Source organism: Danio rerio, chromosome 4 (genome assembly GCF_049306965.1).
Source record: "Danio rerio strain Tuebingen ecotype United States chromosome 4, GRCz12tu, whole genome shotgun sequence".
In the NCBI taxonomy this organism is placed as follows: Eukaryota; Metazoa; Chordata; class Actinopteri; order Cypriniformes; family Danionidae; genus Danio; species Danio rerio.
The window spans coordinates 68185204-68211959 of NC_133179.1; the positions used below are offsets into that span (position 1 = coordinate 68185204).

The 26756-nt window shown below is 39.9% G+C and overlaps 1 protein-coding gene, 1 long non-coding RNA gene and 8 other non-coding genes across 10 annotated transcripts in view; 7 read left to right on the top strand and 3 right to left on the bottom strand.

The window, feature by feature from the left end:
• The window catches only part of LOC137491346 (uncharacterized), a 45544-nt gene extending 33786 nt beyond the window's left edge, over positions 1 to 11758 (top strand). The window contains exon 3 of the mRNA XM_073948816.1: positions 9620 to 11758. Within this exon, the coding sequence (XP_073804917.1) occupies positions 9620 to 10572 (953 nt within the window). The 3' untranslated portion in view covers positions 10573 to 11758. The remainder of the gene's footprint in view (positions 1 to 9619) is intronic.
• A 2931-nt stretch (positions 11759 to 14689) lies between these two features.
• On the top strand, positions 14690 to 17559 carry LOC141381910 (uncharacterized). The gene is made up of 3 exons (XR_012402814.1): positions 14690 to 15190; positions 15266 to 15360; positions 16954 to 17559. It is a non-coding gene; the product is annotated as an uncharacterized lncRNA (long non-coding RNA).
• A 1657-nt stretch (positions 17560 to 19216) lies between these two features.
• Positions 19217 to 19289, bottom strand: trnar-ucg (transfer RNA arginine (anticodon UCG)). Its single transcript has one exon. It is a non-coding gene; the product is annotated as a tRNA-Arg (tRNA).
• Positions 19290 to 23050: 3761 nt separating this feature from the next.
• On the top strand, positions 23051 to 23137 carry trnay-gua (transfer RNA tyrosine (anticodon GUA)). Its single transcript is given in 2 exon segments — positions 23051 to 23087; positions 23102 to 23137. It is a non-coding gene; the product is annotated as a tRNA-Tyr (tRNA).
• An 85-nt stretch (positions 23138 to 23222) lies between these two features.
• Positions 23223 to 23294, bottom strand: trnae-cuc (transfer RNA glutamic acid (anticodon CUC)). The gene has a single exon. It is a non-coding gene; the product is annotated as a tRNA-Glu (tRNA).
• Positions 23295 to 23589: 295 nt separating this feature from the next.
• Positions 23590 to 23662, top strand: trnar-acg (transfer RNA arginine (anticodon ACG)). Its single transcript has one exon. It is a non-coding gene; the product is annotated as a tRNA-Arg (tRNA).
• Positions 23663 to 25121: 1459 nt separating this feature from the next.
• On the top strand, positions 25122 to 25193 carry trnae-uuc (transfer RNA glutamic acid (anticodon UUC)). The gene has a single exon. It is a non-coding gene; the product is annotated as a tRNA-Glu (tRNA).
• An 88-nt stretch (positions 25194 to 25281) lies between these two features.
• trnay-gua (transfer RNA tyrosine (anticodon GUA)) lies at positions 25282 to 25368 on the top strand. The gene is given in 2 exon segments: positions 25282 to 25318; positions 25333 to 25368. It is a non-coding gene; the product is annotated as a tRNA-Tyr (tRNA).
• An 85-nt stretch (positions 25369 to 25453) lies between these two features.
• On the bottom strand, positions 25454 to 25525 carry trnae-cuc (transfer RNA glutamic acid (anticodon CUC)). The gene has a single exon. It is a non-coding gene; the product is annotated as a tRNA-Glu (tRNA).
• A 295-nt stretch (positions 25526 to 25820) lies between these two features.
• Positions 25821 to 25893, top strand: trnar-acg (transfer RNA arginine (anticodon ACG)). The gene has a single exon. It is a non-coding gene; the product is annotated as a tRNA-Arg (tRNA).
• Positions 25894 to 26756: the final 863 nt, after the last annotated feature.

Consider the following 26756-nt stretch of genomic DNA (forward strand, 5'->3'; position numbering starts at 1 on the left):
AATAGGCGAGACGAAATAGTGATAACAAGATTAAGATTGGGTCATTGTTTATTAAATAAAACACTTAAATTGATACAAAAACATGAAACTTGATTATGTGAGGGATGTAGTGAAGAAGAGTCAGTTGAACATGTGATACTAAAATGCAAAAGATATGAAAAGCAGAGGGAGGAAATGAGAAAAGATCTAAGGGAAATAGGGATTCAGGAAATAACATTAAAAGGTTTACTAAATACAAAAGACAGGATTCAGACTAGAATACTTATAAAGTATCTGAGAGAAACAGGTGTTTATGATAGGATATAATAATTTAAGTTATAAGGTAAAGGGAATAAAGTTAAATATAACCAAGTAGTGGAAGTAAAAGTAGGGGTAAGAGCAATGTGGTGGTTATTATTATTATGGTATTAGTGTAAATAGTAGTATGAGAGTATTATGGATATTATTATAACATGGGAGTAGGGGAGAGGTGTGTATGTAAGTATGTATGTGTGTGTATGAGAAGGGGTGGGAAAGAGGGAAGTGGGGGGAATGATTAGTCTGTAAACCTAACCTCTGGTCCACACTCCGGAGCTGAAGGTGGCGGTAATGCACCAAAACGCTGGATGCCAACCGCCGTAAAATTATAAGAAGAAGAAGAAGAAGAAGTAAGTGGCAAAAAAAAGGTTAAAAAAAAAGACTTTTATTTGAGCGTGGCTTGTGACGCCATAAGCCTGCGCCGCTCTCGTGCCGTGATTCAACTGGAGAAAGGTTTGTTTTAAAGCGTTTACACTTATATAAACCAATTGATTAAAGTTTCAGTTTTTTTTCATTCAGTGCTAAATTATGTACCTGCTGTTGACAATATTATTTTAACCCTTTATTCTACGCATTACTATTTAACTCACAGTAATGAGGTCTATTGTTTAAATAAAGATAAGATAAACCTTTTGTTCCCGAGAGGAAATTTGTCTTGGGCAAAAAAGTGCTATAAGCAGACAATAATATAAATAAAACAAACAAAACAATTAAGAACATACCTGAAGAAAGTTTAAGTGAAGTAACAGTAAAGTGTGCAATAAGTGTTTTAATGAAGGTTTAATTTATTAAATAGCATAATTCCATTCTAAGTATATATCAACATATGGAAATGGAGATAGAGGTAAAGTTGGTTTTATATTCGCACATTCGTTCATTAAGAAGTCTATATTGTTTACCATGTTACTTTAAATATTCGATCAGATTTATTAGCATACAAGTGTGACTTCTAAACAACATTAACACTGTTTATATGACTGTGAACAATGTTGTACTTTAATAGTCATTGGCTGCTTATATGATTTCGCTATTTAGAGTTTGCAAAAATTACTTTTTATGAAATTATATTATTAAGGGGAAAGTCAGAATGTGCGAATATAAAACCAACCTATCTCTATGAAATTGAGAACTAGTTTTAATCAGCTCATTTGTGGCTATTGTTTCTTGCTCGGACTTACTCTTTTATCTCATTTCTTTTTGGTAGTGACTCTCATATAAAGAAACTGTTGAAGCAAGAGTTGAAGGGAAGTTATTTTGTTTCTGTTCATTGTTTTATTTATTTTAAACAGGACATTTTTATTGTTTTGTTCATTTTAAACAGGATAAAGTGTCACAGAGAAAAATTCCTGCTGAAGCGACTGATCTCCAAACTGTTATAAAGATGGTGTTTATTAAAGAGGAGAGTGAAGATGTGAAGATTGAAGAAACATTCACAGTCAAACAGGAAGATCTGCAGAAACAAACAGGTTGATTTTCATTCTCAAAGACCAACTCAGTCATTTGATCCTCATTCAGATATATTTTAATAATAAGAATACTAAATTAAATTTATCCAGCCCTGATTGTGCTGCCTAGTTCTCCTAAATGCACATAAACACTAATTGAAAGACAGGAATGAGTTTGTTTCATCACTTGTTCTCATGTTTTTTTGTCATTATTTTATGTATTATTAGTCTCCCATTTTCTCTACCTTCTTAAGGTTATTGCTTTTCTTGTTCCTCTACTGTTTATAAAGCATCCTTGAGCACTAGCGCTATATAAAATAAATAAAAACAATAAATTTAAAAAGTTTAACTGAGCTGAGGATGTTTGACCTACAGTATTCTCATAAAGAATGTCTGCTATTACAGTGATAGTGTTGGCTTAGTACTTTCCATTTGCATATGTCACAATAATCACAATTCCAACTTCTTTATGGGTTTAAACTTGTTTCTAGTAGTTGTTACTAGTTCTCACAGATAGTATCTAGAATTACATCATTATTATAATAACTAATTACCAGGGCTAATTACTGGGTCTTAAAATGTGTTAAATTCCAAATTTCCTTACAATAACATGTTTAAACGTGCTCCATGTATTTACTGCTGAGGACATCGACCTGGACAGATTGTTGTGCATAGATTTAGTGGGTAAAGTAAAGCTTGCTTGTTATTACACACAATTTAAAATCTTTTGCTAAGAAGTATCTCTATATTTTTTTATTATTGTATAATTAAATTAATTAAATTATAATATATTTTTGATCGGTCAATTAAAAATCTTTTCCATCTAGGCCAATTGAAAAATTCCTTTGTCTTTAGCCCTTTATGAGTCCAAAATTTCAGTCATAATGGTCCTAAAGTTCAAAGGGGAAAAAGTTTTTTGTTTTTCACCCAGACATTTATATATATATATATATATATATATATATATATATATATATATATATATATATATATATTTTTTTTTTTTTTTTTTTTTTTTTTAGAGCAGTAATCACAGTACAGTGAAAGCGTGATATTTTTATTCAAGGTTATCATACCAGCTGAAACTTATACTGGCCCATGCCTAATGCTGCTTGATGTTGCAAGGTCATACATTCACTAATTTGCTTTTCGGCTTAGCCCCCTTAATATTCTGGGGTCGCCACAGCGGAATGAACTGCCAACTTATCCAACATATTATCCCATCTCTGGGAAGCATCCATACACACTTATTCACATTCATACACTACAGATAATTTAGCTTTACCCAATTCATTTGCTTTAGACTGTGGGGAAAACTGGTGCACCCGGAGGAAACCCACGCGATCGCCAACTGACCCATCCAAGGCTCGAACCAGCAATCTTCTTGCTGTGAGGCAACAGCATTATCTAATGCGCCACCGTGTCGCCTGTTGCAAGGCCATATTTCTAACTTTCTTGTTTTTCTTGTTTGTAGAGCAAGTAGCCGTTTATTATTTCTGGTCTTTAACACAGTTAACACCCTTCCTAGACCATCATTGGAATGCTGAATCCATTAGAGAGGGAGGGAATAACGGATTTAACAAAATGGGAGCAGAAGGCAATACTTGTTTATTATTAAAATGAAGTCTGAATTGTGACCATATTCTGAGTGATTCATTAATATAACTGGGTTATTCGTAAAATATTGTTTACTCCCTAGAATCGGGGCACAAAGCAGTGAGCATAAAGACACTCAATTAGACGTGTGCTGTTCCATCAGTAACCAAAGTGGCCTCATCATGACAGATGTTGGATAACCAGAATATAATAGCATAAGAAATTTTGCATTGCCAATCCACCCTCTTCCTTTTTTTATTTTCAAGAATTCCTTTCATATGTGAGGAATTTTCTTATCCCAGAGAAATGTAGAAATACAAATATTCAACTCCTTCAAAAATGACTTGGGCATAAAATCAGGCACGGTCTGAAATAGAAACAGAAATCTTGGTAGTATTGTCATTTTATTGGAATTAATCATCCTAGTCAATAGATAAAGGAAGGGTTGACCACGGCGTCATGTCTCGTTCGGCTTTGTCAAGACAACGACAAGGTTTGTTTGAGCTCGGGTCATCCATGGCTCGTTATTATATGCATATAGTATATCCATGTAATTTCTCAGCTGTTTATTAGAACATGGCTGATCCTTTTTTTACATTCTGTCTAGCTCCACGAGCTCGTGACGTATCTCTGTAACCAATCAGCGTTCAGCTGCGCGTGTAGCTCCACCTTTTGGTACCCTTTCTTGTTTTTGGTACCCTTTCGAAAGGGTGCCGAAAAAGTGGTACGGTACAGTTTGGTTCGGTATGGTTATTGACAGAGGAAACGGCCAACCGTACCACTCAGTGGAAACAGGCCATAAGCTGACCGGATGATAAGATTCACATTTAAGTGGATCCTTATCCTATTTAAAAAGTAGTGTTATAACAGCCGATGTCATGGAGGGGGTGAGTGATTCCGAGACAAGACCTTCAGCAAATACCTTGCACAACAGGGGTGTTAGCTTGGCAGTTAACTTCTAATAAAACTCAGACGGGAAGCCATCAGGGCCTGGTGCTTTTCCAGTTTTCAGTTTTTTGATAGCATTTTCAATTTCAGAAGGTGTTATATTTCCTTCTAATGCCAACTGATCTGAATCAAAGAGGGATGGTAATTCGAAATAATTATTTCGTTTACCTCAGAGCTGTAGAGTTTTATTGAAGTTTTTAAATTGATCATTAATTTCCTGTTAATCAGTAATAATACGGCATCATCCTTACTAACTGCTGCTATAAAACCAGCTGCTGAGGAGTTTTTCAAGTAACACAATACCCTGCCAGCTCGTTCACCAAGTTCACAGTGAATCTGGCGTGATCTTATGTGGAGATCCTCTGCATTTTCATCTGTCAAGGAGTCATATTGCTCGTGCAGAAGTCTTTTCTAATGGAACTCTTAGGTAGAGTGTAGCTCATCAATTGTATTAATTTTATTCATAATCTCTGTAAGCCGTTTTGACATTCTTTTATTTGCACTAGCTTAATATGAAATAATCTGTCCACTTATATATGTTTCTGAGTATCCCATAGGATGCTATAACCTATCTCTGGGGATTCGTTTGTCTCAAGGAAGAAATCAATTTGAGCATCAATAAATTTTACGAAATCGTCGTCTGCCAAGAGTCTTGAGTTAAACCGCCATGTACGTTTGAGGATTACATTGCCTGGAAAGCATAGCTTTAGTGAGACTGAACAATGGTCTGAATTATCAATACTACCTTACTCTACTTCTGACATTAAGGGAAGTAACTGCTTGTCCAGGAGAAAATGGTCAGTCTTGGAATAGGTTTGATGCACAGGTGAATAGAAGGAAAATTGCTTGGAAGATGGATCTTTAAATCTCCAGGGGTCATTTACACCATATGTCTGAAGGAAGGAGTTGATGCATTGTGCTGGCTGACTTAATGTATTACTCGAAGAGCTAGAGCGGTCCAAAATTGGGTGCAAAACACAATTTATATCGCCTCCTACAATAAAATTGTGTTTGTCGAGACTAGGCAAAATTGAAAATAAATCTCTGAAAAATTGTACATTGTCCCAATTAGGGGCATACACATTGGCCAGGACCACAGACGTGTTAAAAAGTTAACCTTGGATTAATATGTATCTGCCATTTTTATCCAACACTTTTGACTCCATAACAAACTGTACATTCTTATGTATGAGTACAGCAATTCCCCTACATTTGTTATTGAAGTTAGAATAATATATTTGTGTATAGCCTCATCTATTAAGCTTAGAATAGTCTTTTTTCAACAGATGTGACTCCTGTAAATATACAATAGTAGATTTTAACTTTAAAATAAAAATTTGACATGGCAAGATGGCTACTTCCAGATTTAAGCTTTAATAGCTTTGAAGTCCAACTACTTAATTTAGACTGGAACAGCCCTCTATGCATAGACATGATCTATCGCCCACCTCACTCCACAAAAGATTTCATCAAGCACTTCATTGAACTGATCGGCAACATGACAATTTCTGACAACCGTTTCATACTAGTAGGCGATCTTAATATTCACATTTGCTGTCAATCAAACTCTTTTGCTCAAGATTTCATCAACCTGTTGGATCACACGGCACACGCCTGGACACACACTGGATCTCCTTTTATCTTTTAGCATTGAGCTTTCTGACATTGTACTCTCCCAATTTTTGATTTCCGATCACATACCTATTCTATTTACGCCATCCCTCACGAAGATTGCATATTGCCCTAATACGCCTACCATGCTGTCAACAATCTACACATCCAATTTTAGCTCGGATTTTAACCAGTGCTTTACCGATTTCTACGTCAAATCGTGCCTAAATGACCCTTCATCAGAACTGGATGCTGAACAACATCTTGATCTGCTGCACTCGGTCTGCCAAATAGCGGCTATCAAATCTGCACCCCTGAAATTATGCAGACAAAAAATAAAATCTGAACCTTGGAAAACGTTAGAGACACGCACTTTAAAACAAAAATATAGACAGGCTGAACATAAATGGAAAAAAGGACAGACTTACCATGTCTCTTCAACTTTTCAGATCTGCTCTGTTTTCTGTTTTAGAAAAAAATTGTACTTTAATCAATTACAAAGATTTCTATCCCAGAATGATATCGCTGAGCCTTTTCAATCTGGCTTTAGGCCGGCCCATAGCACTGAATCCGCTCTATTAAGAGTTTTGAATGACATCTATCTACTCACTGATACTATTAATCATGTGGCCTTAATTTTGCTAGATTTATCCACAGCCTTAGATACTATTGACCACTCTGTGTTATTATCTCAGCTAGAATCCTGGGTTGGGCTGAAGGGTACAGTGCTGAAATGGTTTAAATCGTACATCTCCAACAGGAAATTTTTTGTCAAAATTGGTAACTTTTCCTCCTCCACGGCACCGTTAACTTGTGGTCTTCCTCAAGGCTCAATTCTAGCACCTTCACTGTTCTCTCTTTATATGCTCCCTCTAGGTTCTATTTTCAGAAAACATGACCTGCATTTTTTTTTTTTATGCAGACGATACACAAATCTATGTCACTGAAAAAGGAAAATGAGTCCTCTGTTGTGAACTCCCTTTTACTATGCGTGGAGGAGGTAAAAGCATGGCTTTCTGAGAACTTTTTATTTCTAAATGTGGAGAAAACAGAAGTTATTTTATTTGGGCCCAATGATTTGTCTGACTGTAAACGCCCCAGGCTGGGTAACTTGGAGGAGTTCAAATCACCCCAGGTACGTAACCTGGGCATAACATTAGACCAAAACTTAAAATTTGATAAACATATCTCAAAAGTGGTGGGAAATAGTGTCTACCAACTCCACCTTCTTGCAAAAATGAAATCCTTCACACTCTCTAGAAATTGCCATACACGCACTTATAACCTCCCGGTTGGACTATTGCAACTCGCTCTATTTTGGCCTGCCTAAGTCTCAGATTGCTTGGCTATAGTTAGTGCAAAATGCAGCAGCTAGATTCTTAACAAAAAGCCCAAAATATGCACACATCACTCCTATTCTGAGGCTCTACATTGGCTACCGGTGATACAAAGAATCCAATTTAAAATCCTTTTCTTTGTGTATAAAGCCCTACATGGTCCCAACTGATTGTTAATTACACTCCTCCAAGACACTTGCGTTCCGCTGATCAGTTTTTATTAAAAGTTCCAAAGGTCCACATACACTTATAAACACAAAACAACACAATATTGAAACCTTGCATGTAAACTTGCACACACTTCCAGCTACTCCCACTCTTAACCAGCTGACATTTGTGGGACCTCACATATAAAACAAAACAATTTGAACACCTCTTGATGTTTCACTACAAAGCTACCTCATTATTGACTAAATATACTTGAGAACTAGGAATAACAACAAACATGCTATGGTGGTCATTTAAAACATAACCGCGAGTGACATTAACAGTTGTATTGTCTTTGACAGCTCAGTGTACTGTCGTTATTTTCTTCAATTTTATGGCTTTTTCAAAATATCATATTTCGGAAAAGTAGTGTCATTTAATCACGAAGACTAGTGGCGGTTCCTTGTCGTCCACTGGTTTGCTGCTGAGAGTGCTGTGTGCCTGGTCAAAAAGTGGAGTCTTCTCGAGGTTCACGGTGTCTTTCAAGAGGCCAGCTACAAATTCCGTCACGTGGATAAACGCTTATTTTCCAGTATAGGTTAGGTTTAATTTAGGATAAGAGCAATATTAAACGAACTTTCAGGTTTTACGTGAGGACCTCAACAGTTTGCGTCTTTACATGGCGCCGCTCCAACCAGAAGTCCAAAACAAACAATATAACAATAATCACAATGAAACACAAAACCCTCAGCACTTATAACTCAAATGAAAGTAAAGAAAAAAAATGCAAATGATTTTTGAATATGGGGAAAAATAATAATGATGATAATATAAGTACAGGGAGAAAACAAAACGAGAAATAAAAAGAGAAAGTGGGCCAAAAAAACGTGAAGGGAAATGAGAGGGGAATGGTGAATGTGGAGGTGTGGATGTAAAGGTTGAGGGCGTCGACGAACTCAGCCGGTGAGTAGCAGTCACGGGTGCCTAACAGGAAACTCTGACACCGTCGACTGCCGGATAAAGGCTTTCGGCAGCTGACTCCATGCCAGCGAGATAAATCGATAAATTGATTTTGTTCAGGACACACTGCACTGAAGTTTTTGGTAACGCACTCATTTACAGACATCACGAGCACTTCAGTAACAAGACAGCGGTCTTTGCTCTGTTGCTTCGATACATACTTTTTGCTTTTTGTTTCTCACAGCGAGTCATTAAGTTTACACTGCTTGTCTCGATCTGGTTTCTCTACTCGTTTCCCCACACTGCAACAGTTCAGTCAACTTCTCTTTCTTGCGCACACCACATAATGCTGCCCTCTTGAACCCTCCTCTTTCTTTACACTCCCACCGATTTCCTTTTTAAATGTCATCACAGAAAACCCCAACAATCATAAATGCATGATTATATGCTGTCATGGCTTTGCAGTCAAAATTTTTTGTTATAATAGAGGCCAATGGAGAAAAAAACAGCCATGAATATAACGAAAAGGGAGTAAATTTGTCCTGAGTGTATTGTTTTTTTCTTTTTTTACGAAGCATTTTCCCAGAATATGTCAAAATAAGATGTCCTCAAATATCAGTCTGTTTGCTGAAACACAGAAAAAGTTTTGGTCAAATTAAGCCTCAAAATCACCCCAGAATGGATGAAAAATGACCCAACAGCACACAAGGGGAAAGGTGCAAATTTCAGCCTTTATGCAGATGCTGTACAGATGTGTCTCATGTCTGTTAGGCAAATATTCTCGGCTGTTACCCCAGAACTTTTTTTCTTATGCGTTTACCCGTCAGGCACAGAATAAACAAGTATTCCCTGTCTGCTTTACAAAGTTTAGAAAAACATTTTGTTGGGATTAGGAATATATATGAATAAAAACAGGCCATTTACAGCTTTCTAATATCTGTCTTATCAATATGACCAAAATTATTTTTATGATCAACTATGTAAGAAATGCTGAAAACTGGACTGACACAGTTTCAATTTACTATAACTTCTATGTTAAGCGGCTTTGACACAATTTACATTGCAAAAGCACTAGGTAAAGATTAATTGAATTGAATCTGCTTAAATGTATACACGTTAATGGACCAAACACAATATGATCTGATTTATTTTACATTTAATTTGCATCAAAATTTCAGTGTGTAGCCAATGTTTCCAGTGTCTTTTCACTTTTCAGCTTTTGATGAGAGTTTTTAAGACTTCATGAAAACTAATGTTTTATTTATTTATTTATTTCAGACTTTATTGAAGAGAATGAGGGGAGTAAAGAGGAGGAACATCATGTCAAAATTGAGGAAAAAACTCATTTACAGACTGATGGTATTTTGAAAAGGAGAGACAAGAATCGTTTCACCTGCACTCAGTGTGGAAAGAGTTTTGGAAACAAAAGCAAACTTAAGATTCACATGAGGATCCACACTGAAGAAAAAACATTCACATGCACTCAGTGTGGGAAGAGTTTTAACTGCTCATCACACCTTAATAAACACATGAGGATCCACACTGGAGAAAAACCATTCACATGCACTCAGTGTGGGAAGAGTTTCAACCAATCATCAAACCTTAATCAGCACATGAGGATCCACAGTGGAGAGAAACCATTCACATGCACTCTGTGTGGGAAGAGTTTTAGCAGCTCATCAAACCTTAATAAACACATCAGGATCCACACCAGAGAAAAAACATTTACATGCACTCAGTGTGGGAAGAGTTTCAGCCAATTATCATCCTTTAATCTACACATGATGATTCACACTGGAGAGAAACTATTCACATGCACTCAGTGTGGGAAGAGTTTTATCTGCCCATCACACCTTAATAAACACATGAGGATCCACACTGGGGAGAAACCATTCACATGCACTCAGTGTGGGAAGAGTTTCAGCCAATCATCAAACCTTAATCAGCACATGAGGATTCACACTGGAGAGAAACCATTTACATGCACTCAGTGTGGAAAGAGTTTTAACTGCTCATCACACCTTAATAAACACATGAGGATCCACACTGGAAAGAAACCATTCACATGCACTCAGTGTGGCAATAGTTTCATCCAGGCATCATCCCTTAATCTACATATGAGGATCCACACTGGAAAGAAACCACAAATTAAGCCGCGATTACATTTAGACTTCCATTTATACACACTCGAATGCATCAAACCAGAAACGTTAGTGCGTCAAGTTTCGTAGTTCACTGCCTTGCAAAGTTCAAGCTTGGTGAACTCTGACCTGCAAAATCACATCACTTGACTGTGTAAGACCAATCAAAGATCAACACATGACCTCTCTGGACAGAAATGTAAAATATGGACCAATCGCTCACCTTTTTAATGTCTAATAATCTTGGTTAATCCTGCCCCTTTTCGCAGCTCTGCACAACTGAATGTTGCATGCTCAAACTCTAGTGTGACCGCAGCTTCGGTGTGGGATTAGTTTCAGCAACTCCTCAGACCTTAATAAACACATGAAGACCCACACTGGAGAGAAACCATTCACATGCACTCATTGTGGGAAGAGTTTCAACCAATCAGCAAACCTTAATGAACACATGAAGATCCACACTGGTGTGAAAGAGTATGTGCTTGAGTGTGAGAAGACTTTTATTACAGCTCTAAAATTTAAACTGCACCAGACGATTCACACTGGAGAGAAACCGTACAGATCTGATCAGTGTCTACAGAGTTTCGCTCATTCGGCGCAGCTAAAGAAACGCATGGAAAAAAGTTGCACACATGACATAAATGCAGCAAAACATTTTCTCTGTGCACAGAATGTTTCATGTTTGAATAATGTTTGAAAAGGCTGAGTGACAGTTTACTGTTTTCCAACTCTCATACACTGCAGTGGGTGGGGTTGTAAATGTGTTGCGTTTACTGTAAACAATGGTGGCAGCTGAAAGAAGAACATTTTCATAAACATCTGGCAAACAGTACCTCTGCGGCTTAAAATCTCTTTGCAAGTGATTATACAGGTGCGGATACATCTGTACTCTACTTTCCACTGTGTTCATATAGCTAGTGTTGTTTTAGATTATGTTCTCTGTCTGACTCCCTGAATGAGAAATCCAGATTGGAGTATGTGGTAAATCCTGATTGGATGCTGGCATTGCTCATCAGTGGGTATATAAAAGTTGTTGTGCTTGCTACCCCAGGACCCTGTGGCTACTCGGGAGTCCTCATGTCAAGACCTGCCATCTCATTAACTCTTTATCCTCATGGTTTTGTTTTGCATTACTTATATCATGTAGTTAAAGTGTTGTTGTGATTTATACCCTAAGTTTTTTAGCTTCATTATTAATTACCCCTAGACATTTGTTGGTTGCTTTGATTGATTGTTCTATGAGTTACATTTTTTAATAAATAATTTGCATTCAGGCTATTTTGTGGGCTCTTCTCTCTTTTATGTTGTTACTCAAACAAGCGGGTCATAACACTTTGTAAAATGCTTCTGGTTGTATCTGAGACCTTGTCCTTTCAGTCATAATCATAGGTGTAAGTAGGAATCTTGATTGAGCGGTAAATTAAGAACATTGCCTTCTTCTCAGCTCCTTCACCCCAACAATCACATCAACTGCATTAATGCTGCTGCTGCACTGATCCATCTTTTAATATCACATTCCATTCCTCATGAAAAAAAACGCAGATACTCCATTCGGGGTAAGGACTCTCCTACGAACTGGAGATGGCCACCTTTTTTCAGTCAAGCACCATGGTTTCAGTCATACAGATGCTGTTACTTACCCTGCAATGTCACACTCAGCTGAAATAACCGTCAGATCTGTGCATCTCTGCATGATGGAGCTGTGTTAGCAATGTCCTCTTTGGAGGACAACTGATCATCCAGAATCACCCTAAGATTTCTTACTGAACTACATGGGGTAATGGTGTACGATCCCAGCTGGATTGCGAAATTGTATTGAATGTGTGGAGTTGCAGGGAAGATGATGTAAGCAGATGAGTAAACAAAGTAAACATGGAACAGAGTGTTTCTGCTGCACTATTTACATCAAGAAGTGAGAACTGTGAGTGTGAGGGAAGAGAGGATTTAACAGTGGAGAAGTGTGTGGAGGACAAACCAATTTTTACTAGTAGCAATTTAGTTGTTGAAATCAACAATTGAATTTTTGATATCAACAATTAAACAGAACGGAACTACTAAAACTATGAATCCATCTCATCACCAACTCTGCCCACTCAGGACAGCAGAACCGTTCGTATAAACAAAATCTCCCTGGACCATCAAATAAAGCAACTAAGAAAGGCAATAAAAAGCAATCCCACGGAACTGGACAAACTGCATCTACCTTGACATTCCAAAACATGGACAATCCACTGGATCATGATGTCACTATTGGACTTCCCACCCCCCTCCCTTGGCCTCCAGCTCCACATTCCAGCCCTACTTATCCAGCCACCCCTTCCACTCTCAATCCTTCTCAATTCTCTCTCCCTTCCAACCACCCTCACTCATTAACCCAGCTTATTTTTACCCAGTCTTTTCTCTACAAATCCTAATGCTCTTCCTCTCCCTACACATTTCCCCTCTTCCAGTTTCCCTACCTTTTTGTCCTCTATATCTCTTCACCAAGCACCCAACTCCATTACTAACCCTCCCCAACAGTCTACCCTCCCCACTCACATTTCTTCCGCACGGCCCCCTTCACCCTTACCACAGCCACACCCCTTCTCATTCCGCATAATGCTCCAGTCCTGGAACCACCCCTGATCTCCAACGCCATCAAGAACCTCATCCTATCAGGTGCTGACATTGACCTTTCTACACTTCTTTTACCCATAGCACCTCCCTTGGCAGAAGAACAGGTGGATTGCTGTGAATTCACTATTACACTTAAATCACCCGTTAGCTCCCAACCCACACACTTTCATTAGCTGAATTTCACACAGCATTCGCACATTATACAGAAACCATCTGTTCAGTCCTTCCTTATAAGAGGCTATGGGGGAACACATTTTTCACACTTACCACAAATAATTTTTTTGCAAAATGCGCTATTCGCGTTACTCAGTGGAAGGAATGTCTCTACTGGGGGGCCTTGGATACAGATGTTTACAACTGAGTTTTTTTAGGATGCTGTAATCTTTCCTGCACGGTCTGCTGTTCAAATCTGCACACGACCACTTCCTGTCCCTTCTTAATCCCCTCCTCTGACAAAAAACTACAAACCCCAAGATCCAACAGCTACGTACCCCGCCCCTCTACCTCTGCTATCCCCGCTCTAAATCCTCCTCCTTTCTTTTCAAAACCCTCCTCTCTGTCTTGCAATAACTTTAATATAGCAAGATGCTTTTGCCATCTTTGCAATTACTTTTTACATGTTTGGGTAAAAAAAAATATTTTCTTTTGAGAAAGCGTAGCGATGCCTTAACAACCACCTAGCAACACCTTAGCGACCACGTTGGAACACCTTAGCAACCGTCTAGCAACACCTTAGCGGTTGCTAAGGTGTTGCTAGGCAGTTACTAAGGTGGTTGCTAAGGTGTTGATAGACGCTTGCTAAGGTGTTCCTAGGTGGCTGCTAAGGTGTTGCTAGGTGGTTGCTAAGGTGTTGCTAGGCGGTTGCTAAGGTGTTGTTTGAACTGTTCAAGGAAGTACCTTACCAGGTTATCAGCATAGTCACAGTAATGAGCACAGGTGGTTGGGGAAAGCATCAGATAGATACTAACCGACAGTGATTGTAAGTTGTTGTAAAGTGGTGTTGGAAGAATATCCTTCAGTACTACTGGACCAGTGTACAGAAGAAACTGCCTAAACTCAGTAGCTTTCCAGCGATCCAGTTCAGAGAGTGATTGTGGCTTTCGTGCAAATTCAGAGGGTATGTATTTTGACATTCCTACAAGACTCTCTGAGATGTTACTTATTATATGGAAGCTCTGTCTGTTTTTTAGGTTGCCCTTGGTCCAAAAATTGATCATCTTCCTTGTCACACCGAGGCAAACATCATGCATATAATCCAGCATGAATTGTGTGACCATTCCCAAACTTAATGTATTGAGTATAGAGTGACCTCTGTGGTGGTTGTCATCATGCATTTCTGTAAATGACTCATCTGTCCTGAGTGGGGCATGTGTTTCTGGGAATATAATTTTCCGTCCCATATAAGATCCTTCCTGCGTGCAACGATCGCAACAACTATAACCTCCATGCCCCTTTGTTTGTTTTATGAATGATCGTGCAGGAGCATCACAGATAAAGCAGTCCAGGGAAAGATGAAACAGCCTTTCAGCCACAGTGAAACCTTGTCCTAGTGCGGAAACCTCCTCTGCAAAATCTTGGGAGATATTGGTTTGGATTGCGAGGTTTGCTGTTTCCACAGAAGACACCAATGACAAACGGGTCCCTTTCAAAATAAATTTTTCCTAAAATTGGCCAAATTTGCTTCTGTGAGCTTTTGAATAATGGCAGTCCATCTATATTGACCTGCATCTTAATTTTGTCAGTTTGTAACATCAGGGCATTTCTGTTTTGGAGCAAGTGTTCCAATATTCCAAAATGGACATAATCCCCACCATCCATTTTTTTGACTTTACGTGTGTGTGAAATTTTCATCAAAGTTCTCACACATTTAGGAAGTAAGGGGATGTGTTTGTTTAGAATTTTAAGTAGGCTGTCAGCGGCATTTTGTGTCACACCACACTCTACAACCCACTGACGCAGCTCATCTGGCAAGTCATCAAAGGAGCCTCTGTTGTGTGTCACTAAAATCTAAATCTTCTTCCTCGCTGAAATTCCTGAGGTAGTCTGTAAATCTGTCATCATCATCAGTGACATCATCAATGTGTCTTTCAAGGTCAGTGTTGGTGTTTGTGTTCTTTGAAATTTGAGATATTATCACAGTTCATTTCTTCATCTTGTCCTGTTTCAGAATTTGCCAGAAGATATTCAGCCACTTGGTTGTTGATGTCAAGTGTTTGTGTAGTTTGGAGATCATGAAGTATATTCTGGACACGCCTCCATTTGGTAACTGAACTCACACCTCTAAATTTTTCCATGTTTCTACAAGAATTAAAGCACAAAAATTTACATAAAATGATTTTTAAATAACATTTTAAATAAATGTTAATGTAGAGCACCAGTCTGGTCACATTACCATGATAATATTTTCGAAAGAAGATTCTTATGCTCATCGAGCCTGCATTAATTTAGTGCATTAACATTAATATAATAACATATTTTTCTATTTGACATTTTTATTTACTATAATTACATATTATATACAAATTTTTTTTTGCTTTTTTTGTACAAAAAAAAAAAATATATATATATATATATATATTTTTTTTTTTTTTTTTTGTCAAAACTTTCCATAAATGTATTGCTCAGTCTGCATTAAATGTCTTGTCAATTCAAAAATACAAGTTGCCAACTAGTACAGCTTAACATTTTATGTTGCCTTAACTAAAAGCAGCAAGAACAATAATGTTTTTACAGTGTAGATAAGAAATTGTTCAAAGACTTTGACTAATTTAGCTGCCACATTAAATTATTATCTGATTAATTATGTGAAGTCTGTCTAATTTGCCTATTTGATAACTAGTCTACTTTTGGACTTTGTATTCTCACTATAAAAGCTAGCCCCTTTTATATTGCCTAACCTAACTTAAAATATAATCAATACTCACAATAAAAATCTGTAATGAAGCAAAGAACAGAGGTTTCTCACTATCTTCCTAGTGCTAGTGCGTGATTGGAATTTCTGAACACGGCAATCAAGTATACTTGATCAGCTCTGTTTTAAAATCCCAATGATCTGTTCAGACGAATAAAATGGGGAAATCCCTAAATGGGATCCGCCTTGAATACGTGCCTGAAACAACTAGCAGTCACATCACTGGAAGATAGATAATCTCTAATAAAGGTAAGTTAAACGTTGTTTTAGTCTAATTGAATTAGATTTTATGTTTTTTTTTACGCACATCGGCTATGAACCAATTGAAGTTTTACTCACCAGTGTCCAGTCGCGGAGACAGTGATGTAGACGCTAAAACTTTAGTTAAACTACAAAACAACGATGCAAACTACTCAAACACTAGTAAATAGTTAACTTAATGATTATTAGACGAACACTTGATCAGCGAAAATCTTAACGTTATATATGCAACCTACACTAAGTAAACTACAAACCTTAACCCATCAAACTGTACACTAAAACTACAAATACTAACAATACATGAACAATATAAACACTACACAGTATACTTTAACCTAAAACCGAAATAACTAACTTTATCTACACAATATTTATCTAAAAAACGCGAATTCAATAGGACCAGGTCTATTTCCACCACCGTCTGCAATCAACAAACGTTAATGTAGTTTTTTCCGTTATAAGTACCGCTGACAAGAAGCATTACGTTTAATTCAAATATTTCCCCCTCTCGGTCAAGATCTGAATCGCATAACCACATAAGTATCCAAGCATCACATAATCAGTTCAAACAACTGGTTATCTTCTGCAAATTAGGGAAAAAGTGTGTGAGTGTGTGTGTGTGTGTTATCTTCTGCAAATTAGGGAAATAGTGTGTGAGTGTGTGTGTGTGTTTATCTATACAGATACACAGCTGTCAAGTCAAAATTCCTCCTGTAAAGAACAAAGGAATCTTTACAGTAATTCTTATAAATTTCCCGGATTCCATATCCGGGACCAGGCCATATCCTGAGCTGCTGCTGCACTGATGGTCGTGGGGAGTGGAGAACATGAGTCTGATTCCAGCGACGCTCCAGGGACAGACGAGTCTTCGCTGAGGCCATCTTCCAGCCTAAACCACGGCGAATGAAGCTCTGCACAAGACTTTTGGCCAGCGGAGAAATTAAAATGGCCGTGCCCAACTGAGTCTGGTTCTCTTAAGGTTTTTTTTCTTCACTCCCCTCAGGTGAAGTTTTTTTTCCCTCTCCGCTGTCGCCACTGCCTCGCATGGTTCAGGATTGGTAGAGCTACGCATCGATGAATTGACTCTTCAGTGTTTGAACTCTCAGTAATGATTAAATCACACTGAACTGAGCTAAACTGAACTGAACTGAACTTAAACACTAAAACCTGAACCACACTGTTCCAGTTACTATGACCATTTATGTGAAGCTGCTTTGACACAATCTACATTGTAAAAGCGCTATACAAATAAAGCTGAATTGAATTGAATTAAAAAAATATTTCTTGTAAAAGTCAGTTTTTATAGTATTCTTTTATTTTAGTTTGGCTTAAATAAAAGCAATTAAACTATTTTAAGTTCAATAATATTAGCCTCCTTAAGAATATATTTTATTGTTCACAAAACAAAGTTATCCAGTAACTTTCCTAGTTAACCTGCTTAATCCTTAAAATTGCACTTTAAGCTGAATGCTGGAATCTTGCAAAATAACTAGTAAAATATTATGTACAGTCATCATGACAGAGACATAAAAAAAATTTCCTTTTTTTGAAAAATGAATATGATTTTTTTTTCAGAGCTTGTTCATCCAGAATAATTTTTTAATTAAAGTTAACCTATACACTCTCAGGATATATTATAAGTGTTATTCAGCAACCCAAAAAGCAGTGGTGCCCTGAGAAAAATTTCTTAGTGGTGGCCAGAAAAAGCCACACCGAATCTTTGGGTGGAACACAAAAAATAATGAATTCAGTGTAACATTATATTTTTGTTTCTGGTAAATGAAATAATGTGGTTTTAATTTATTTAATTAATTAATCTTGAAATATTCCAATTTATTCCTTGAGGTAATTCAGCAAGTACATGTGCGAACCAAAAAAAAAAATATATATATATATCAATATTTAGTTTATTTTGTCTTCATGTTTTTGGTTATTGAATTCATGTAGAAAATTGTGTGCCTGGTTTAAAAATGTTCTTGTTCATGACATCATGAATGGTGAATGTGTGTTTTTACAGGTCAGTTGATAGCAACGTTGTCTAGTGCCTGGAGTGCCAGAAGCCACAGACCACTCTCTGTACACCTGACCAGGCTGTGCATGAAGGCCAGCACACCAGCGGAGAGAGCCAAGGAGCTTTCAACAAGATGCCAATGCATGGAAAACTGCACTTTAGGATCTCGATGCCAGTTTGCATTCCGTCAAATAAGATATGTGCAACTAATGGACAAAAATTTTCTTTGTGCAATCATCCATATTTGTGTTTAATTGGTCCTGGGGTATGGTTCTTGCGTATGGTGTGACTGGTCTTGAGTTTCAAATTCCAGTCAAGGCCACTCTCATTAACATGAAATCACAACCTTTCTGCAGCTATTTTCTAGTTTGCATTTCATCATCATCCACCTAACATGAGACTATTAGTTGAAAGCCACCGGGTACTTGAAGTCAAGATCTCCATAACCAGAGCTTAGCTAAACCTTGTATGTTTGTAACGTGATTGGATAATTCAAGCAAGATCGGATGAATCTTAATTGAAGTGTGCAGCAAGTCTGAGAATTTGAAGGTAACTATTGTCCTCAGATCATTACACCTAAGCTTTGAGTAGACAAGTCAGGATTTTTTCACACAACTTAAAAGTAACCCAACAAACACAACTTGAACCCACATTCCCCAGCTTTGAAGGGTGATGCCTTATCCATTAGGCCACTGGGCCAATACTAGCATTTGCTATACTTGTTGTATGACTCAGGAAGTTCTTGTAACTCAGAGAACAGCACTTTAGGATCCCTATTGCATTCAGACGATCTGGTGTGTGCAACTAATGACAAATCAGCTTCTCTGAAGAGTTTTCCATTATAATGTCTTTTTGACCTAAGAGTATGAACCTAGCTTTTTGAAGGTCACACTGGATTGTGCTGCACAGCCAACTTCAAAAAACTGCATCAAAGACAACCCAGGTGGGACTTGAACCCACAATCCCCAGCTTCGAAGGCTGGTGCCTTAAACATTAGGCCACTGGGCCGTTTTTTACTGCCTGTGAACTGTAATATGCATCCAGGGAGTTGCGTAACAAAAACATGAACAAAAAGTAGATTAGACCGGTTTCACAGAAATTTTTTTTTTCTGGCACTGCCAAGCACTTCTACATGGCTTATTGGTCTTGGGGTATGATTCTCACTTAGGGTTCAAGAGGTCCTGGGTTTAAATCCTAGACGAGATCTATGTCTGTCACAGAAAAAAGCAGTGGTGCTGTGCTGTGCTGTGCTGTCTAGGGTGTTTATGTGTTAATTGTAGCACCTTCAGATGTGTTTTCAGTTAATGAACATGTAGTGGATTTCTGATCTAAATCAGTCTAACTTTTACAATTATACAGACACAAAAGAAGCATCCTATCAGATTTCTTTGAAGGAGTTATTTTAGAATTTTCATCATATTTTGCAACCATTCCTATAGGATTATTTTATAGTACAATACAGGAAAATCCTTTAGGATAATTTCTACAATACTTTAATTGGATCCAATTTATATCTTAATTAAGATATGCTTTTCTAATGTCTCTCTCAGCCTATTATACAATAGTTTTGAATGTTTAATGCAGTTTGCTTAAGCTCACCTTCATGTACTTGAGTGTACAGTTTTAGTGCACAAATTTCCAAACTAACATGTCTATACCAAAAACATATACAATGTCGCTAGACCAAACTGTGGGCTGGCCCACTCGAAACAGAAGTTCACTGAGGGCCCATAGCAAGTCCACACAAAGTGTAGTGTATATAGCCACAATGGGCGAAGTATAGGTATACTATCTGGGTCAGAAGTATGTCCTGTGAGCATGCTCTGTGGGCATTTAGTAATTAACAAGTTAGGTCCCACTAATACTAAGTTGAGTCCAGGCACAAAATGTGCCTATAAGGTCCCAGTAAAGCACTTTTATGCAGGGCCATTGTGGCTTTAACACAAAACAAAACTAGTTCACTTCTACTATGTAGCAAAATAGCACAATATCACTTCAACTGCATAATTACATATTTTGAAAGAATAAACTAAAATCAGTAATAAATGAAGCATCTAAAAATATAAAGACAACATGGACTATTTTTCAAAGGTTTGGAACAAAACTGCTTTAGTTTATAAAAATGCAGATATAAAAGTAACCTTGTAAATAATTATTCCTTTTTAATATGTTAGCTTTTCCATTTGAATATGTTAAAATATAATTTATTCCAATGATGTTAAAGCTGCATTTGAGGCATTTGTGTCCTAAATAAAATAATTTGAGACAAAACAACAAAACATATAAAAATATACTTAGTTAGAAGAAAAACAAAGTAAGATTTTCATGTGTGTATTTTCTCTACCATTTGTACCTTAAAGGGTCACGAAACTCCAAAACACATTTTTTGAGCTGTTGACAGTCATATATGTGTCCCACACTGCTAAAAACACTATTAGGACACAAATATTTCACTAAAAAGTGTAAATTGATTGTTTTTGCGTTATTTCAAGCAAATTTGTACTTCCGGTTTGAAACAAATTTTTGAAGCTGCGTCTCAACCATGAGATAATAGCATGTATTCCAGCGTGCAGACTGGATGTCTGTGCCAGAGTGTGTCTTATTACGTCTTACAGTGCGGCTCGAAGGACATCTTTTGCATTCAGAGCTGCTTTCGTGAAGAGATCATCGGCAACACTGCTCGAAGTTTACCATGGAGGTGAAAAGGAAGCTCCCTGACAAGGAATTTAACCCAGGCCACAGCGGTAAGAGCACTAAGTCCTAACCACAAGACCACCAGGGAAGGCCTGGCTAAAGGTTGCCCTCTAGCCTAGCTGTGGGCCTCCACCCAGGTGTGCTGCAGCTGCTCTGACAAAAATAACTCTAACGTTTGCAACCTCCTCCTGGAGAAGAGAAAGTCTCAGAGCCTGGTTCACAGTTCTTCTATGGAGGGACTGTCACATGCTCTGTGTAAAAGCATCCTATCGACACCACAACTTGCCATGACAACAAAGCACAGCATGCGTTGAAGGAACTCCATGTTTACCGGTCCATGTCCTCTTTCCAAACAGCATGCTAATGAGCACTCCTTGAACAGTGTGTGCCAGTGGCGCAATGGATAACGTGTCTGACTGATCAGAAGATTCTAGATTCGAGTTTTGGCTGGCTCGATCAGGATTTATTGCATTGCTCTCAGTCAGTGCACTGCAGTTGCAGTTTGCCCCTGCCAGAGTTGTTTGGTTCTACTTTGGAGTGGATCAAGTTTCTGGGGCTGCCAGCACAGAGCCTGTGGGGTGCTCCCCTGGGATCAAAGTCTGCCCCAACTGCTCTCATATCTTGGTCCCGTACATCCCTCAGGACTTCCAGAAGAAACCAGTACACCCACTCTCCTGGGAAGACAGCAGTGACAGCTTGTAGACCAAAATGTTTGCTGTGAGGCTAAGGCGTTCTACTGCAGCACAGATACGCATTCGAAAAGCAGACAATATTCAAAAACAAAGTGCCAACCTAAAACAAGATTGCAGTCAAAATGACCACCTCAGACAAGTGTGAGCAATGTTTCAGTCTCTGTTATACGTCGGCAAATATGCCACACAGTGCAGACGCCCATACTACTGAAAAGGAAGTTACCTGACTGAGAAAGGTATAAATAGAAATCGGAGCCTGCTCCAAACGACCTGGTCAGCCCCAAGTGGGCTGTAAAAACCTCCTGGAGTTTTCATTCATTTAATGTCTGGTACTAGACACTGCGTCCAACCAGTTATGTTTGAATGTCAAACCTACCCCAATCCTTAAACCAACCTCACAGTTTCCTGCTGTGTTTTATCAACCTCCTAACCTACCCCAACTCTTAACCCAACCTCACAGTAACAAACCTCCATGTGGGTTTCATTGATTCAATGTCTCGTACATGGCACAGAATACAACCTATCGCAGTTTATTAAAATCACACCTACCCCAGCCCTAGGCCCAACCTCACGGTAACCTGCTGTGTTTTATTCAATTTTACTCCTACCCCAACCCTAAACACAACCTCAGAGTAAGCAGTTTATATATTTTTTTATTTTTATGAATGTCTACTACAGCTACATCAATCGCAAACCCAGCCTACATGCGGCATAAGTGCCTACCACTTAGAGGTCATCCAGCCGACTTGCTGTGTAATCTCCTCCACTTGTAGGTCTCTGAGCTGCAGCAACACCTAAGGGCTCTGACACACAGACACAAAAGAAACCATTGCTTTTAACCTACTCTTTGAGAGGAGAGAGTCTCCGACCCTGGATCTCAGGTCTTCTATGGAGGGACTGTCAGGAATCCTGTAAGAGCATCCCATCCACACAACCTCTTGCCATAAAAACAAAGCAGAATGTGTGGTGAAGGAACTCCGGGTTGACAGAGCCTTGTCCTTGCTTCAAGCAATGTGCTAACAAGGTGCTGAACAGAGTGACGGTGGCACAAAGGTTAGCGCTTATGACTACGGATCAGAAGATTCTCGGTTACGGAAACCAAGAAACTGTGTATGAGAGAGTGCGTAAGTGTATGAGTGGCACTTGTGCAAGCGGAGCAGGGACGTGCCAGCGATCAGAATGAACTGGAGTTTGTGCCAAGACTGGGTTTCAAGAGTGGCAGTTCCCATAAGGTCTAGCAGTTAGGATTCCTGGTTTTCACCCAGGCGGCCCGGGTTCGACTCCCGGTATGGGAAGGCTTGAGTGCTTTTGCTCCTGTCCTTTTTGGCCAGCGGTCGGACTGCAGCTACCTTATAGGATGTGGTTGTGGAACTGCCCCGTAAACCTTCGATAGCTCAGTTGGTAGAGTGGAGGACTGTAGGTGGGATGATGGCAATCATTAGGTCGCAGGTTCGACTCCGGCTCGAAGGACACCTTTTGCGCTCAGAGCCGCTTTCTTGCCTTCGCCAAGTCAGTTAACCACTCCTCAAAGTTTAGCATGGAGGTGAAAAGGAAGTTCCCTGACCGGGAATCAAACCCGGGCCGCGGCGGTGAGAGCGCCGAATCCTAACCACTAGACCACCAGGGAAGGTGTGCATAAAGGTTGGCCTCAAGTCTAGCTGTGGGCCTCCACCCAGGTGTGCTGCAGCTGCTCTGACAAAAATAACTAACGTTTGCAACCTCCTCCCGGAGAAGAGAAAGTCTCAGAGCCTGGATCACAGTTCTTCTTGGGAGGGACTGTCACATGCTCGGTGTAAGAGCATCCTATCGACACCACAACTTGCCATGACAACAAAGCAAAGCATGCTTTTAAGGAACTCTATGTTCACCGAGCCGTGTCCTCTTTCCAAGGACCATGCTAATGAGCACTGCTGATGCGGACTGGGCCAGTGGCGCAATGGATAACGCGTCTGACTACGGATCAGAAGACTCTAGGTTCGACTCCTGGCTGGCTCGTTCAGGATTTTTTTGCATTGCTCTCAGTGCAGTGCGGTCGCGGTTTGCCCCTGCCGGAGTTGTTCGGTTCTACTCTGGAGTGAATCGAGTTTCTGGGGCCGCCAGCACAGAGCCTGTGGGGTGCTCTCCTGGGTTCAAAGGCTGCCCCAACCGCTCTCATGTCTTGGTCCCGTACATCCCTCAGGACTTCCAGAAGAAACCAGTACAGCCACTCTCCTGGGAAGACAGCAGTGACAGCTTGTAAACCAAAATGTTTGCTGTGAGGCTAAGGCGTTCTACTGCAGCACAGATACGCATTCGAAAAGCATACAATATTCAAAAACAAAGTGCCAACCTAAAACAAGATTGCAGTCAAAATTACCACCTCAGACAAGTGTGAGCAATGTTTCAGTCTCTGTTATACGTCGGCAATTATGCCACACAGTGCAGACGCTCATACTACTGAAAAGGAAGTTACCTGACTGAGAAAGGTATAAATAGAAATCGGAGCCTGCTCCAAACGACCTGGTCAGCCCCAAGTGGGCTGTAAAAACCTCCTGGAGTTTTCATTCATTTAATGTCTGGTACAAGACACTGCGTCCAACCAGTTATGTTTGAATGTCAAACCTACCCCAATCCTTAAACCAACCTCACAGTTTCCTGCTGTGTTTTATCAACCTCCCAACCTACCCCAACTCTTAACTCAACCTCACAGTAACAAACCTCCATGTGGGTTTCATTGATTCAATGTCTCGTACATGGCACAGAATACAACCTATCGCAGTTTATTAAAATCACACCTACCCCAGCCCTAGGCCCAACCACACGGTAACCTGCTGTGTTTTATTCAATTTTACTCCTACCCCAACCCTAAACACAACCTCAGAGTAAGCAAGTTTATATATTTTTTTATTTTTATGAATGTCTACTACAGCTACATCAATCGCAAACCCAGCCTACGTGCGGTATAAGTGCCTACCACTTAGAGGTCATCCAGCCGACTTGCAGTGTAATCTCCTCCACTTGTAGGTCTCTGAGCTGCAGCAACACCTAAGGGCTATGACACACAGACACAAAAGAAATCATTGCTTTTAACCTACTCTTGGAGAGGAGAGAGTCTCCGACCCTGGATCTCAGGTCTTCTATGGAGGGACTGACAGGAATCCTGTAAGAGCATCCCATCCACACAACCTCTTGCCATAAAAACAAAGCAGAATGTGGGGTGAAGGAACTCCGGGTTGACAGAGCCTTGTCCTTGCTTCAAGCAAAGTGCTAACAAGGTGCTGAACAGAGTGACGGTGGCACAAAGGTTAGCGCTTATGACTACGGATCAGAAGATTCTCGGTTTACGGAAACCAAGAAACTGTGTATGAGAGAGTGCGTAAGTGTATGAGTGGCACTTGTGCAAGCGGAGCAGGGACGTGCCAGCGATCAGAATGAACTGGAGTTTGTGCCAAGACTGGGTTTCAAGAGTGGCAGTTCCCATATGGTCTAGCGGTTAGGATTCCTGGTTTTCACCCAGGCGGCCCGGGTTCGACTCCCGGTATGGGAAGGCTTGAGTGCTTTTGCTTCTGTCCTTTTTGGCCAGCGGTCGGGCTGCAGCTACCTTATAGGATGTGGTTGTGGAACTTCGCCGTAAGCCTTCGATAGCTCAGTTGGTAGAGCGGAGGACTGTAGGTGGGATGATGGCAATCCTTAGGTCGCTGGTTCGACTCCGGCTCGAAGGACATCTTTTGCGCTCAGAGCCGCTTTCTTGCCTTCGCCAAGTGAGTTAACCACTCCTCAAAGTTCAGCATGGAGGTGAAAAGGAAGTTCCCTGACCGGGAATCGAACCCGGGCCGCGGCGGTGAGAGCGCCGAATCCTAACCACTAGACCACCAGGGAAGGTCTGCGTAAAGGTTGGCCTCAAGTCTAGCTGTGGGCCTCCACCCAGGTGTGCTGCAGCTGCTCTGACAAAAATAACTAACGTTTGCAACCTCCCCCCGGAGAAGAGAAAGTCTCAGAGCCTGGATCACAGTTCTTCTTGGGAGGGACTGTCACATGCTCGGTGTAAGAGCATCCTATCGACACCACAACTTGCCGTGACAACAAAGCACAGCATGCGTTTTAGGAACTCCATGTTCACCGAGCCGTGTCCTCTTTCCAAGGACCATGCTAATGAGCACTGCTGATGCGGACTGGGCCAGTGGCGCAATGGATAACGCGTCTGACTACGGATCAGAAGACTCTAGGTTCGACTCCTGGCTGGCTCGTTCAGGATTTTTTTGCATTGCTCTCAGTGCAGTGCGGTCGCGGTTTGCCCCTGCCGGAGTTGTTCGGTTCTACTCTGGAGTGAATCGAGTTTCTGGGGCCGCCAGCACAGAGCCTGTGGGGTGCTCTCCTGGGTTCAAAGGCTGCCCCAACCGCTCTCATGTCTTGGTCCCGTACATCCCTCAGGACTTCCAGAAGAAACCAGTACAGCCACTCTCCTGGGAAGACAGCAGTGACAGCTTGTAAACCAAAATGTTTGCTGTGAGGCTAAGGCGTTCTACTGCAGCACAGATACGCATTCGAAAAGCATACAATATTTAAAAACAAAGTGCCAACCTAAAACAAGATTGCAGTCAAAATTACCACCTCAGACAAGTGTGAGCAATGTTTCAGTCTCTGTTATACGTCGGCAAATATGCCACACAGTGCAGACGCTCATACTACTGAAAAGGAAGTTACCTGACTGAGAAAGGTATAAATAGAAATCGGAGCCTGCTCCAAACGACCTGGTCAGCCCCAAGTGGGCTGTAAAAACCTCCTGGAGTTTTCATTCATTTAATGTCTGGTACAAGACACTGCGTCCAACCAGTTATGTTTGAATGTCAAACCTACCCCAATCCTTAAACCAACCTCACAGTTTCCTGCTGTGTTTTATCAACCTCCCAACCTACCCCAACTCTTAACTCAACCTCACAGTAACAAACCTCCATGTGGGTTTCATTGATTCAATGTCTCGTACATGGCACAGAATACAACCTATCGCAGTTTATTAAAATCACACCTACCCCAGCCCTAGGCCCAACCACACGGTAACCTGCTGTGTTTTATTCAATTTTACTCCTACCCCAACCCTAAACACAACCTC